The sequence below is a fragment of the Myotis nattereri genome (genome assembly GCF_964212035.1).
Source record: "Myotis nattereri genome assembly, chromosome: 3".
Classification (NCBI taxonomy): domain Eukaryota; kingdom Metazoa; phylum Chordata; class Mammalia; order Chiroptera; family Vespertilionidae; genus Myotis; species Myotis nattereri.
In genome coordinates, this window is record NC_138077.1 from 112,678,827 (window position 1) to 112,695,049 (window position 16,223).

General features: G+C 46.6%; 1 protein-coding gene across 1 annotated transcript; it reads left to right on the forward strand.

The window, feature by feature from the left end:
* Window positions 1-14,268: 14,268 nt before the first annotated feature.
* LOC308515105 (UDP-N-acetylglucosamine transporter TMEM241-like) lies at window positions 14,269-15,165 on the forward strand (the record flags this gene model as incomplete). The annotated part of the gene is made up of 1 exon (XM_081085601.1): window positions 14,269-15,165. The coding sequence occupies one exon, from the start codon at window positions 14,269-14,271 to the stop codon at window positions 15,163-15,165; it is 897 nt and encodes a 298-aa protein (XP_080941727.1).
* Between the last annotated feature and the right edge of the window lie 1,058 nt (window positions 15,166-16,223).

The following is a 16,223-nucleotide window of genomic DNA, read 5'->3' on the forward strand; positions in this document are numbered from 1 at the left end:
AACAGCACAAAACATTCATCCTTGCAGGCAGCAAGAACAGTGTTCCAGTGAAGAGAATCTAAGTACTGTTGTAACGGCCCTTGGAGTCCATAACAAATATCATGTTGGGAGAATGGACGAAGCTAATCAGAGAACAACTCAAATATACTTTAGCAGCTAAAGCTGACTTGTGATAGAAACAGAAGAAGCCCTATGTGCAACATGTGGAAGCTAGGAAAGGTAAAGCAAATTACCCCGGGTTCAAGAATGTCTAAGTTACTTCCAGGCGGAGAGTTGAAAGTTCTGATAAAAGAGATCCAGGAAACTGGACTTTGGAAAGTGTGTACAGTTTTGAGTCAAGGAGGTAAAAGAAGAGGAATGTGTCAAACTTGATCAGGGGCATCTAGACTCCAGAGGTACATCAACAGGCCATGAAGGTGACAGTCCAACTCCTTCTTTCTGGTCCATTGTTGCTAAAGTTTCAGGCGGTTCAGATTAGTTCAGTGAAACAGTCTTGAATATCATCAAAGATCTTAACGCTGAAGAGATTATTAAACTATTTTGCATTTTTAAGTACTGGGCTTTACTTTTTAAAGCAGTGTTAGGTTTACAGAATTTTGAGTAGAAACTACAGAGCTCCTATATATTCCATGTCTCTCTCACAATTTTCCTATTACTAACATTTCCCAGAGAGCTAATATTATTATTAACTAAAGTCTGTAGTTTACATCGGGGTTCACCCTTTGTGTTGCACATTCTGTGGGCTTGAAAAATATATAATGACATGTACCTAACATTACAGTATCATACATAATAGTTAACTTGGAGGAGGGGCAATGATATTTTTCTTTTATTTTGTTCTAAGTTTTATTATTATTTATCAACTTAACTTTTTTATATAATTTATTGAGGTGAAACACATCTAATTTTATTTTTTAATTTTATTTTTTAAATAAATCTTTATTGTTCAGATTATTACAGTTGTTCCACTTTTTCCCCCCATAGCTCCCCTCCACCCAGTTCCCACCCCACCCTCTGCCCTTAACCCCCACACTGTCTTCATCCATAGGTGTACGATTTTTGTCCAGTCTCTTCCCACAACCTCCACACTCCTTTCCCCCTTGAGAATTCTCAGTCCACTCCCATTCTATGCCCCTGATTCTATTATATTCACCAGTTTACTCTGTTCATCAGATTTTTTATTCACTTGATTTTTAGATTCACTTGTCGATAGATATGTATTTGTTGTTCATAATTTTTATCTTTACCTTTTTCTTCTTCTTCCTCTTCTTAAAGAATACCTTTCAACATTTCATATAATACTGGTTTGGTGGTGATGAACTCCTTTAGCTTTTTCTTATCGGTGAAGCTCTTTATATGACCTTCAATTCTGAATGATAGCTTTGCTGGATAAAGTAATCTTGGTTGTAGGTTCTTGCTATTCATCACTTCGAATATTTCTTGCCACTCCCTTCTGGTCTGCATAGTTTCTGTTGAGAAATCAGCTGACAGTCGTATGGGTACTCCCTTGTAGGTGACTGACTTTTTTTCTCTTGCTGCTTTTAAGATTCTCCATTTGTCTTTTGCCCTTGGCATTTTAATTATGATGTGTCTTGGTGTGGTCCTCTAGGATTCCTTTTTTGGGGGTTCTCTGCACTTCCTGGACTTGTAAGTCTATTTCTTTCACCAGATAAGGGAAGTTTTCTGTCATTATGTCTTCAAATAGGTTTTCAATATCTTGCTCTCTTTCTTCTGGCAACCCTATAATTCGGATGTTGGGATGCTTGAAGCTGTCCCAGAGGCTCCTTACACTATCTTGATATTTTTGGATTCTTTTTTCTTTTCTGGTTGGGTGTTTTTTACTTCTTTGTATTTCAAATCTTTGACTTGATTCTTGGGATCCTCTTGTCTGCTGTTGGATCTCTGTATATTATTCTTTATTTCAGTCAGTGTATGCTTAATTTCTAGTTTAATATCCTTGAGGTCTCACTAAATTTATCAGTGGTTTCTAGAAAATTCTTGAAAAACCTTATTACCGTGGTTTTGAACACTATACCCAGTAATTTGCTTTCCTCCATTTCTGTCATTTGTGACCTGTTTAATGTCTCTGCATTTTGGCTGCTTCCCTGTGTTGATAGAGTGGCTTTCTGTGCTAGGTGTCCTATAGGGTCCAGTGTCTAAGCCTCCCCAATTACCTGGGGTGGACACTCTTGGTGCACCCCTTTGTGGGCTGTGTGCACAGTCTTGTTGTGGTTAAGCCTTGAGTGTTGTGGGTATCACTGGGAGGAATTGACCTCCAGGCCAATTGACTGTGAGAATCAGTTGTGTCTGCAGTGGGAGAACTTCTGTGCTGAAGACACCCTTATGGGTCAAGACTTGCTTTAGTGGGGCTTTGGTGATCACTGAGTCTGCCCCCTGAGTGTGTCCCTTATGGATCTGAGAAGTTGTAATCTGGATGTTCCCACTCTGACCACTGGGTACACTGGCTCTTGGATCTCTAAGGAGGTGCTAATTTAGCCTCTGCCTGAGGCTACCCAGCAGGAGCTATGGAGAGATCTGCAGGTTCCTCTTCCTTGTTTGGGTTTTGGTTGTTCCCAGATGAAGCACAGCTGTTAAGCAATGCAAGCTTCTATGGGTCCTTGGGCCTTCTTTTGGATGTTCTGGGTCTTTCTGACCCAGCTGCAGTTTGTTAGGTAATTTTAGATCTCAAACGGCCAGCCCATTCACATGCAAAAGCCTCTGCACACAGCTTGGGTGGAGCGGGGTCTCAGGGAATCAATAGGGTGGAGCAAACAGCTATGGCTGATCCTTAGTCCTGCCTTAAGAGGCCCTGGGTCTCAGTGTCCCGTGGTAATTGCTGCAAGCACCTCTGAGAGAAAGCCGCCCTCGAGTTCTGCCTGCTGCCAGATAGTCCATTTTCTCCCTGTATGAGTCTGGGTCACCAGAGACTCGCCTGGAACTGGAGTAGGGCCATCGGGAGCTTGTGCCTCCCCCCTGATTGCAAAAGACACTGGCGTCCTCCGTTGCCAGCCCCTTTCTGAGCGCTCAAGCCTCCGTACCTCTGCACTTTACTTTCGCACCTCCTCTGAGTCTCAGTGTGCTTTTCTCTTTCCTTCTAGCTGTAGAATTTCCAGTCAGCCAGCCTTCCTGTGGTTCTGGATGATGTCTGTTTTGTCTTTTAGTTGCATTTTTGAAGTGGTTGTGCGAGGCAGCAAACTCTGGTGTTTATCTATGCCGCCATCTTGTTTTTTCGAAACACATCTAATTTTAATTAACCATTTCAGAGTAGTTCTTTCGGGGAGAAACCAAGATGGCAGCATAGGTAAACACCGGAGTTTGCTGCCTCGAACTACCACTTCAAAAATACAACTAAAAGATGGAATGGGCATCATCCAGAACCACAGGAAGGCTGGCTGAGTGGAAATTCTAAAACTAGAAGGAAAGAAAAAAGCATACTGAGACTCAGAGGAGGCGCAGTACGGAAGTCAAATACTAAGGTGCGGAGGTGCATGTGGAGAGGGATGGGGGCTGAGGGCGTGGTTGTCGTTTTCAATTGGGAGGGAGTCTCAGTCTCTGAGCTCCAGTTCTGGGTGAGTCTCTAGGGACCCAGACTTATATGGGAGAAGCGGGACTGTCTGGCATCAGTCAGAACTCAAGGGCAGCTTTCTCTCAGAGGTGCTTGCAGCGATTACCAGAACACTGAGAAACAGAGCCTCTGAGGGCTGGACTGAAAGCAGCCATAACTGCTAGCCCCACCCTGTTGATCCCGGGGGACCTGCCCTGCCCAAGCCCTGCTGGGAGGCTTTTGCTGGACAGCCTCATGCAAAGGCTAGATTAGCACCTCTCTAGAGATCCAGGAGCCAAGAAACCCAGAGGTCAGAGTGGGACCATCCAGTTTGCAGCTCCATGGAACCATAAAGGACACACTCAGGGGGCAGACTCAGTGAGCACCAAAGCCCCATTGAAGCAAGTCTTGCCCCAGAGGCGTGTCTCCAGCACAGAAGTTCTCCCACTGCAGACACAGCTGATTCTCACAGCCAATTGGCCTGGAGGTCAATTCCTCCCAGTGATAACTACAACAATCAAGGCTAAACTACAACAAGACTGTGCACAAAGACCACAAGGGGGTGCACCAAGAGTGTCCTCCTCAGGTAATTGGGGAGGCTGAACCACTGGGCCCTAGAGGACACTCAGCACAGAAAACCACTTTATCAACACAGGGAAGCATAAAAAATGCGGAGACAAAGAAAAAGGACACAAATGACAGAAATGGGGGGAAGCAAACTACTGGATATAGAGTTCAAAACCACACTTTTAAGGTTTTTCAAGAATTTTCTAGAAACTGCCAATAAACTTAATGAGATCTACAAGAAATCTAATGAGACCCTTGATGTTGTGATAAAGGACCAACTAGAAATTAAGCATACACTGACTGAAATAAAGAATATTATACAGACTCCCAACAGCAGACTAGAGGATTGCAAGAATCAAGTCAACGATTTGAAATATGAAGAAGCGAAAAACACCAAACCAGAAAAAAAAAATGAAAAAAAGAATCCAAAAATATAGAGTAGTTCTTTTTTTAAATAATGCTCAGATTCTGATTTCTAATATATATTCTTGATTAAAACCCACACAAGGAGGAAAATAGATAGTGCTTGTGCCTGGAGCAAAAATGTCCACACAGAAGACCTTGTTGGCAAGTGGTGCAAACAGAAAGAGGGAGTCTTTCAGAGCCTTTCTTTTCTTAGTAAGACTAGTTTATCCAGGTTTGCAACTTTTAGTGAGAATTGGCCTAGTTAGTGCTCAGAGTTTAGAATGAATTTGGAAGAACTGGCACTGCTTCTTATAAAAGCTACGGCATGCACTTGATTTTCCCCTGGAAAAACTAGTTACCACCACATTCCAGAACACACTCACCAAAATTCTGAGGTCAGGATGCCCTCCCTGTTCATTCTGTGTTACAACTCAGGAAAGATGTTGGAGGATATTTCTAGTCTCTGGTGGGTGGCCATAGATGAAAGATGTTTGTGGAAGAACTAAGAATACCAAAGTGGGGTGGGGAGCAGAGGACAGAAAAAATACTAGGTTCAAAAGATAGGAAACAATAGTCTCAGGGCACAGGAAATTGAATTGATCCACTAGTAATAATAACATGTAGAAAAGGAAAATGGACAAAAGCAATGTCTCCTTTTCCTCTTGAATTAAAATTTCTATTTGTTCCATATGGCACCGAGCTGAAGGACTTCTCCTTTTTGCACTGTTTGTTCCAGTTTTTAACTTGGTTTTCTTTTTCCTTCCACATTCAGGAGGCAAATTCCTTTACTGTTCATTCACCTCAGTCTACCTCCCACCCCAACTCTACTTGTATAGATTTCTTTCTCTTTTGTTGTGAAAGGTGGTGGTTTTTTAAGAGAGGAAGTTTAGCTCTCATTGGATTTGTTATTTGCAGTTTTTAAGAATGTAGACCTTTTTCCTCACTCTCTCCTATCTGAAGGAGCCCCTACAAGTGCATTGTAGCATTCTGAAGAAATGTTTCCAGCTCCGCACTGTCCTCTCAGAGTACTTGCAAAGATCATTGCTGAGCCTTTCAACCAAAATTATCTTAAAAGACATTTCTGAATGTGTTTCTGCTGACAGATTCAAGGAGATCATTACTATGAGGGGGAAAAATTACTTTATTTCACTATAGGGTAGATGAGTGGCCTCCACCACCATTTGTAAGAACTCTGAGCACAGGTCAGAGAAAATGGGCCACTGACAGAGAGACATATGTGCTCACTGTGCACACAGACATAACACACACCTCACTGATTTTACAAATATTTACTTAGTGCCTACTAAGTGCCAGGCACTGTACTTGGTGTGGGGATAGAAGAAGAAGTGCCAGGCACTGTACTTGGTGTGGGGCTAGAAGACATAGCCCCTGTTATGCAGTTTTCAGCCTAATAATCTAACAGGGAAGAAAAACAACAATCAAATAAAGCAAGTGGAATCATTACAGTCGGTCGTTAGTTGCCACGACAAAGAGTAACCATAGAGGGCAGAGCTGACCTAGAAGGTGGTCTGGTAAGGGCTTTCTGAAACAGCATGAGAAGGACCAGCCTCTCAAGTAGCTGAAAGAAGAATTCCAGGCAGAGGACCAGCATGTGAAAAGACCTGGCAGGGAAAGAGCTTGGTGTGTTTAGGAAACAGAGAGGCGTTTGGTGTGACTGCAGTATGCAAGGGACAGAATGGCCAAGGAGAAATTCCATGGGAAAGGCCATGAGGAAGACAGATTTTATTCTAACTGAAGCAGGTGTCCATCAAAGGGGGAATAATGTGATCTAATTAATTTTTTTTATGGATCATGCTGGTTGTGCTGTGGAGAACTGTGGGAAAGTGAGCATGACATGTGGGAGGCTAGTTAGGAGGCTGTTGCATTGGTGCAGGCTAAAGATGATGGTGGCTTGGATGCAAAGAATCATGATGCCTTGATATCTAGTCTGGAAGCAGAATCACAGGACTTCCATGCACTTGGTGTGGGAAGTAGAGTGAGACAAAGGAGAAATCAAGACTGACTCCTAGGTTTCTGACTTGAACAATCATGTGGATAGTAGTGTCATTTACAAAGTTAGGGAGGACTGGTTAGGGGAAGGGAGGACTCAAGAATTCAGTTTAGACATTAAACTCTAGATGTTATTTATATCTATGGATGAGATCACCTACAGAGATGGTGTTTGGGGAAGAAAAGAAGTCCCAGCACAGCAAGTGGAATCATTACACAGTTGGTCACCTAAATATAAACACCTGTATTTAGAGGTATAGGAGTCTGCAAAGAAGAGGTCCATGAGTAAAGAGGAAGCCAGCAGTGTTGAGGGTCCTTAGAACTCAGCTCGAACAGTGTGTGAAAAAGAGTAACCACTGTGATAGGGACTGAGTGACAGAGAGAAGAGTCCTTTGGAGTTGGCAACTCAGAGGTCATTGGTTGACCTTGACAAGAGCAAATTCAGCAGAGTGGCAGAGTAAAAGCTAGCTAGGGATAGATGGAGGAGTGAATGAAAATGAGGAAGTGGATCCTGGCTGGGTGGTTTAGTTGGTTGGAGCATTATCCTGTACACCAAAAGAGTTTGAGTTCTAGTCAGGGCACATACCTAGGTTGTGGGTTCAATCATCCGGCCCAGGCACATACAGGAGGCAACCTATTGATGCTTTTTTCTCACATTGATGTTTTTCTCTCTCTCTCCATTACTTTCTCCCTAAAAAAATCAATAAACATATCCTCAAGTGAGAATAAAAATAAATAAATAATTTTTTAATGAGGAAGTGGAGATAGCATAAGTTAACTCCTTTGAGTATTAGAGCTCTAAAAGAAAGAAAAGAAATGGAGCAACATGTGGAGGAGAGTTGAAAGGGTGGGAGACAGCAGGGTTGCAGAGTGAATAAAAAAGGAATCCCTGGAAAGGTGTCAGAGGATGGGGTCTAGATCCATGAGGAGGAGCTGGCTTTTGAGGGGGCAAAGTGGAAGAAAGAGGATCAAAGCGGGTGTAGGATGGTGAGAATATGAGGTGCTTTTCATCTGTTATACCTGATGGTTCCCTCTTATTTTCAGTGGACTATGTGGTGAGGTCATTGGATGACAATAAGGATAGAACAGAAAGCTAGGAAGAGACAGGCAAGTTAGGTCAGAGAGGAAAAGCAAGTCTTCTTTTAAAAGAACACATACAATAGGCTCATCTGGAAGGGCTGAGCACCCAGTTGAGGTTTGTTAACACAATTCAATGGAATAATTTTCTCTAGTGCTCTCTAAAGAGGATTCTTGCCTCCTCCACAAGCAGTTATTTCACTTGCCAGAAAATGTAGCCCTGTTCAGGTGCTAACACAGATAGCTTCAGAAATACCTACCAGGGCTAGAGGCTCTCTGTGAAATGAAACCTACATGGGCACTTGGGAACAAGGAATACCCAGCAAGTGTGATGGAGGGGGAAATGGATGCAGGGAGTAATTTTTTGTCATTCTTCCCCATACCCTTCAAAGTGCTCATTTCTACAATAATTGGGTCCAACGATAGTCAAAACCTGCTTTCACTGCGCATTCAAGATTTGTATACTTTTTCTTTCCATTACTGCTAACAACTTTTTTATTGAATTTTCATGTAACCAAGTATATGATGTGCTCACAGAGCAGGTGCATGCATAAATAGAAGAAACCCAATATCAAGTGGTATCAGAGCTCCAACCATCAGAAAATAGATTAATCCTTCCTAAGGCAAAACATATTATGATGCCTAAGGATTGATTGAGGGCTTTTCTATACATTCCAGAACATCCACAAGTAATAGCTGACACACCCCTGTTTTCTCCCAGCTGATCCTATAAGCCAATGATTTTCAACCATGTACTGCAAGAATTGCTAAAACATGCAAAATATGACTATTTAGTCAGGGCCACTGACCTCTTTTCCCTTAGATTGGCAAATTAAAAAAAAATGACAACAGTCAACACAACAGCCGTCCTGTGTGAATGAATCAAAATTATACCTATTTTCTGTGTCAGATCGACAAAAAATAGAATATATTTTTGGTGTGCTACAAAATTTTAGTAACTAGTTTATGTGTGCCATGAGATGCTATAGACAGGGTTCATGTCTGCGGGATTCACTTTAAACAGTTACTCACAAGGCACCAGTAGATAGTCCACAACTGTCCCTTTTGATGCTGCTACTAATAGTACTAACTGGCCTAAGGCTGTGGCCTCCAAAGATTTGAAAAACCCTCAGAGCCCTAGAGGATGTTGTGTCCTATGAGACTGTCCATGGCCCTCTGTTGCTTTGTTACTCCTACCCAAGGCATCCTCACCCTCAGCAGAGGTAAGGAAGCCCTTTCTCCCAACTGGCACAGGTGGCATATGAGGCAGGCCACCCTTGGAGCCTGCAGGCAGACAGAAAGCATGCCAAGAGGATGGACAGGCCAACCTTGCCAGATCAAAGCCCAGTATGAAAGGGAGCTGAGGCTAGTGGTGAGGTTTGGGGTTATGGAGGATGAGGAATGTAGAGACAGACTTGACTATTTGCCACAGATCTTTTGACAAACACTTAACAAGGCCAGTGTTTCAGGCACTTCCTGGGACTGAAAGTTCTCATTGCTTAAGCGCTGTGTCAGCTATTTTACATACATTTCCCATTCAATTCTTGCACCAACAGTATGTTACAGGTGACAAAAATCGGGTTGATGGAAATTAAGTGGCATGGTGACACAGGCAGTGGGGACAAATTCAACTAGGGTCAGTACTGATGGTCACAGGACTGTCTTACCACTGTGAAAAAGGAAGTGGTAGAGGCTTGTTTTCCACTTTTTTCCTGGTCATTGAGAAGAGATAGAAACACATCAAAACAAAACAAAAAGCAGCAATTTATCCATAATCTGACCAACCAGAGTAAAGGATTTGGGAATTTTTGTTTATTTCCTAGAGAAGGTTTTTGATGATGGAAGTGACATTATTTTAAGATGAAGCTGATAGCAGGAGAAGCAGCTTTTAGAGTCTGCTGTTTGAGGGTTAATGTAGGTAGGTACATGGAGCAGCAGCTACTCTCCATGCAGAACCCACAATGCATAGGCACTGCCCTAGCTCCTTTGCTGGGATGCTCTCCTCACTCAGCCCTAATAGGCAGGTATTGCTTCGCTATTGCTTCCCAGGTGGAGAAACTCTCCTGATGGGGGTCATCACTATTAAGAGGAAGGTCCCTATGTGCAACTGAAGCTCAGGTGGGTCTGATGGCAGAGTGTCTTCCCATTGGGCTGTGCTGTTGGAGCTCTGGGGACCTAAGGAGGTTGTGGGAATGGAGAGGAAGGCTTGGTGCAGGCTGCCTGTTCCATGGGGAGAACTACATGACTCGTAGTGTTTCTACTTGTTCAGCAGGTCTTCAGGGAAGGCTGTGCCATTCCCCTGCCCCATCTCAGCCTCCTCCCAGGAGAGCAGTTTTTATGTGAACTATGTAAAGAAAGGAAAAAGAGACAGATGAGATCAACTGAAGGCCAGGGCTTCTCTGCAGTCTTCCTGAACCCAGAGGCTAGGACCCCATCACACCCCCTCCTCTTCTGAAAAGTCAGTGGGAGAATCAAGCAGCTTCCCTTGACATGGGAGAAGGTGGTCAGAGGCTCCTAACTGGAGACCCAGGGCATGAGGGCCTCTGGATGCTGTATGTTCACCTGTCTGGGGAGAGACTCCATGCCATCAGCAGACCCTCACAGGCTCTGTCACCCAAACAAGCCTGAGAACCCTGCCCCAGAGTGGGTGGAGTGTTCCTAGGAAGCTGACAATCAGAATCAAGATCCAGTGATGTTTCAGAATCACTGGAATTGAATTTTTTAATATTCCTGAGTCACAGGAAGGAATGTACTTCAGAGCAAAAGGTGTACTGTTTTCGCTGAATCTTTGGGCCTTGGTGATTATAATTGACCCGAAGGGAAGTGTCCTAAAGCATAGTTAATGCACAGGCCATAGTGCCCACAACACGGTGCCCATATTTAACGCATAGGCCACAGACCCCTTGGTCTCACTGGACTACACAAAGTAAGAACTCCAAGCTCCAAAAGGAAGGCTAGGCAGTACATGAACAGCAGGTGGTATCTGTGGCAGTGACTAGCAAGTGAAGGTAACCAGGGGAACTGTCTCCTGGCATGTGGAGGACTACAGGTGGCGATGATCAGAGACCAGGCAGACAGCAAGGATCAGAGGACTCCTCAACACAAAGGGCAGCCTCAGTACATTCTACACACTTCCTCACTTCCCATCCACCTGTCGCCACTGTGGCAGATCTGCTGTGAGTGGAAGCAGGTTGCCATGCTCTGCAGCAGGGGCCTTAGGTGAGGTGTAGGGGGCATTCATTCCCAATGTTGCAAGTCATGGTGAAGAGGTCCTCCCTCTCATTCCCCATCAGTAGATGAATGGATAAATAAAGCTCTGGGACATTTACACTATTGGAATACTATGCAGCTATAAAAAAGTGGGATCTCTTACCCTTTGGGACAGCATGGATGAACCTGGAAAATATTATAGTAAGTGAAATAAGCCAAACTAAGAAAGACAAATATCACATGATCTCACTTATTTGTGGAATCTAATGAACAAAATGAGTTGAGCAACAAAATAAGACCTGAAGCATGGAGGCATGAACAGACTGACATACCTTGATGTGGGGTTGGGAGGATGAGAAGAAATAAACCAAAGAACTTATATACTTACATACATAGCCCATGGACACAGGCAATAAGGTAGTGAAGATCTGAGGGGGCTGGAAAGAGGGGAAGGAAAGGGAGGAAAATGGGAGATATATGTAATACTATCAACAATAAAAAATCCTATATAATAAAACCCTGATATGCAAATAGATTGAACGGCAGAACAACCGATCACTATGACGTGCACTGACCACCAGAGGGCTGACGCTCAATGCAGGAGCTGCCCCCTGGTGGTCAGTGTGCTCCCACTGGGGGAGCGCTGCTCAGCCAGAAGCCAGGCTCATGCTGGTGAGCACAGCAGCGGTGGCGGGAACCTCTCTCGCCTCCACAGCAGCACTAAGGACCCCTCAGGGTCCCCGACTGCGAGAGGGCGCAGGCCATGCTGAGGGACTCCCCCCAGTGCATGAATGTCATGCACCAGGGCCTCTAGTAAATAAAATAAATCTCCTTCTTCTTCTAAAGACACCGATTATTGAATTGAGGGCCCATCCTAATCCAGCATGACTTCCTAACTCAATTACATCTGCAGAGGCCTTATTTCCAAATAAGGTCACATTCACAAGTGCCAGGGCTAGAATTTGAATTTATCTTTTTGGAGGATATGACTCTGCCCACACTTCAGATACAGACACTTCATCCTCTGCTCATTGGAGCAGTAATAGAGGGAGGAGAGCAGTAATTCATTTCTGCAGCATTTATTAAGCCACTGACATGTACCAGGTCAGTCCCCGGCAGTGAGGGTACCACAGTAAATAAGACAGATGAGGTGCCTGTCCCCATGGATCTCACAGTGCTATGCAGAGGGACAATACAAACAAATTGACTAGCAAAACCACCTCAGGAGTGGTAAGAACTGTCATCCCAGCTGCTCCAAAGTGCCATCCAGGAGGTGGAAAACTTTGTGGGCCTCCTATGAGCAAACAGCTGGTGTTTGTACCTTGCAAAGATTTTGAAACAATGGACATACGTGAAAGCATCAGCCCATGCCATATGCCAGGGAAGCATAGGGACAGCCGAGGACTATCAGCCCATGTCATAGTCATGAAAATAGAAACACAACGTGGAAAGCCCCATAATCTCTCTAGACCTCCACTGTCTCTAGCGTTTACTACTATTTTGCCCTGATAATCTTGCAGCTGTTTCTTGTAAGGTTTTAAATTTCAATTTCAGCAGAAATAGTTAATGGCTTGTCACAGTTGCCACTTAGGCTTCCCCTCAGTACATCTATCTTTCAGGAATTTATGACTTGTAACAGACTGCAAATGTTAGCTGGTGGAAAAGACAAATAATGATACAGGGTGAGTTTGCAGCCTCTTTGTTGATTTATAGAAGCTGTTTCCAGAAAAACACAACCTGCTAATTAAACAAGCCCGTCTCTTCTGCGAGATGAAAACATGGGAAAATATTGTCCTGTCAAGTGGAGGGCAGCCACCTGGTGGACTGTTTCCTAAGGAAACTGACTTCTCGGGGACAGCAGGAGTGCTCTGACCTTGAAAGCAGGTGACAAACATAAGTTATGAAAGTTCCCACACCCTGTGGGCTGGTATCATCATTAGCAACCATTTGCAGACAGGAAACATAAGGCGATGGCCAGACTGATTTTGCCCAGGTCAACAAGGAACCTGTGTGACTCAAGGGAGAACTGAAGAAGCCTCTACCCAGGCTGCCTGGTCCTCCTTGGAGACCACAGTCTCTCCTCTGCATTCATTCCCAAACTGCTATGAAAAGACTCTGTCCATCAGCTCAGGTGCCAGGACAAGGACTCCAGCATGCTTAATCACTGAGCAGGTCTGCTCTGAGTGCACTTTCATGGCCTGAGGTGCCATCTCAAGAAGCTAAATTTGTGGCAATTTCCATTATCTTTACATAGTAAGTATATATTCTTTAGTTTGACAGTTTTTTAAACACATCAAAATTATTTATTACTAGAGGCCCAGTGTATGAAATTTGTGCACAGGTGCAGTCCCTAGGCCTAGCTGGTGATCGAAGCACAAGCATCTGGAGTGGAAGAGCAGGTCCCAGCTAATGTGTGGGCCCTGGGCAATACCCAGGCCCCCGGGACCCTGCAGACCCCCCTCTGCCTGAGTCACGGTGCCCGAGTCCCCATGTGGAGATGCAGTGAGCATGGCCAGATGCCACAAACTGGGGTGCAGCATGGGCCTCTGGGATGCCCAGCAGTTCCACATGGAAGCTGGCCAACCTCACAGACTAGCTCCTGTGCAAACCCATGAGGAGCCTGACCGGACCCTGCGGTCCTGGCAGCTGTGGCCTGGCTCACCCGGAAGAGGCCGTGCAGGTACAGGGCAGGCTCCTCTCAGGCACCTGGCACCTGAGCATGGGGGCTTCCCTGGGGCACAAGCCCTGGCATCCAGGGGAGGGTAGCAGGGGGAGTGAGAGCGAGCTCGGTGAACACCTCGCATTCTCACCATACCTCCATCCCCATCACCCCCAACCCCAAGTAGCCAGCGAGAGATTGCACCCCCCCACACACACCACCCAAGTGCCAGGAGAGGTTGGTCGCCACCACCCACACCCAGTTCCCCATCCCAGCCTGGGGCCCAGCTCCAATCAGGCGATCAGGGCCTGCCAGCCACTGGTCAGTGTCTGTAGGACAATAGGTCGGGACCGCCCCCGCCAACCCCCGGCCCAGCTCTCTCAGCCCCTGGGAGCTGGGTGGTAGCCCCGACCCCTGCCACTGCCGCTGTTCACTGTCTGCAGGGCGATTGGTGGGGCGATTGGGCCCCTGCTCCCATCCACCTTAGCTTAGGGATGCCCACTCACATGCTCCACCATCCCCACCATCCCGCTGCTCTCATAGGGGCCCATCAAGGCCGGCAGTGACTCCACTGCTGCCTGCTATCAGCACTGTGTTGCCAACGCCCGCCATGTTCTGCACCGCCCCCTGGTGGTCAGCGCACATCATAGCGAGCAATCAAACTCCTGGTGGAACAATTTGCGTATTAGGCTTTTATTATATAGGATAAGAAATCAAAATCAGCCCGGCAGCGGCGGCCCAGCTCTGGCCCGGCGGCCGCGGGCTGTCAGGGTCCCCGGGGGCCGGCCGCCCTCAGATGAGCGGGAGGGGGCGCCTGGTGGGCCTGGCCTTCTGCACCTGCTACCTGGCGGCCCACCTCACCAACAAGTACGTCCTGTCTGTCTTGAAATTTACCTGCCCTTCGTTGTTCCAAGGGTGGCAGACGTTAGTTGGTGGACTTTTGCTTCATGTGTCATGGAAACTGGTCTGGGTGGAGATCAACAGCAGTTCAAGATCTGATGTTTTGGCGTGGCTTTCTGCTTTGGTGCTGTTTGTGGGCATAATCTATGCCGGTTCCAGAGCATTATCCAGACTGGCCATTCCTGTGTTTCTCACTTTGCACAATGCAGCTGAAGTCATCGTCTGTGGGCACCGAATGTGTTTTCGGAAAGAGAAAAGGCCTCCTGCCAAGATCTGTAGCGCCCTCTTGCTCCTGGCCGCTGCGGGGAGCCTCCCCTTTAATGATGCCCAGTTTGATCCAGATGGGTATTTCTGGGCTGTAATTCACTTACTCAGTGTAGGGGCCTGTGAGATTCTCCAGACGCCCCTGAAGCCCAGGGCGCTGAGTGACATCAACCAGCAGTACCTAAACTATGTATTCAGCGTGGCGCTCCTGGCAGCCGCAGCGCATCCCACAGATGACCTCCTCTGCGCCCTGGACTTCCCCTTTTTCTATGTCTACAGATTCCACAGCAGCTGCTGCGCCAGTGGCCTTTTGGGGTTCCTCCTCACACTCAGCGCCGTGAAGCTGAAGAGCCTGGTGGCCCCCGGGCAGTGTGCGGCCTGGCTGCTCCTGGCTCAGGTGGCCATAGCTGACTCCTCAGTGCTGCTGTTCGAGGGCGTCCTGACCAGCGAGGCCGTGGGATGCCTCCTGCTCGGTGGTCTGGGAGAGGCCTTGCTGGTTTTCTCAGAAAGGAGGGGCGCCCCGAGATGACGAGGTGACGATGGAAAGGGAGACGGGACGCCCGGCATGGGAGCAGACGCTCAGGGGTGGAGCTCGGAGGAGGGTGAGGAAGCCGAGCACGGCTGGGGCCCACTTCCCCTGTGCCAGGAGCTCTCTGGTCTCTGGCTGCAGAGAATGGACCGGTGCCTCTTCCTCGAGAGGCTCGCCTGAGCCCCACCTCTGGGTGTGCGGACGCCTGCGGACGCTCCTTGGAGGCGCCGCTCACCTGCCTGGCATGCGGCCGCCTGCTGGAGCCGGCACAGGCGCTGCTCTCCCTGCTCACGCTCCGTGGGGGCCGCCCTGGCATTTGGAGTTTGTTTTGTGTGTTTACATCTTCGGAGCCTCCGGGACATCCCTTCCTCGCACTCGTGCAGGCTGGTCCGAGCCTCACCCACCCACTCACGGGGATCCCTTCTGAGGGCGTCCATGGCTCGGCCGTGGGAAGCCAGCAGGGGCCATCGCCCCAGAGCGGGTGCCGAAGCCCTGACGTGCGCGTGTTTCTTCTGTTGGGTTGTGTCATATTAAGTTCACACTTTTTTTCCCCGCTCACCATTCAGTTAACCTGAAACGAAACGATCACCACAGAAAAGAGGTGGATAAACCGAGGGTGTCCTCCCTGGCAAGGGAAAAAGAAACAGACATCTAACATGGACACACACACCTGTTATAGTCACTTCCTAAAGCTCTGAATCCATTCATTCCCCATATCTGAGGAGGTTCCAGTCATTGAACACAAGTATACTTTTCAGGCCAATTAAAGGTTGGATTAAAACTCTAAACCAGGGGTCCTCAAACTACGGCCTGCCGGCCACATGCAAATACAAATATTGTATTTGTTCCCGTTTTGTTTTTTTACTTCAAAATAAGATATGTGCAGTGTGCATAGGAATTTTTTCATAGTTTTTTTTTAAACTATAGTCCAGCCCTCCAACGGTCTGAGGGACAGTGAACTGGCTCCCTGTTTAAAAAGATTGAGGACCCCTGATCTAAACTGTGCCTCAATGGGACTCAAAAAGAAATGAATTCGCATGAAACTGTTGTTTGATTCT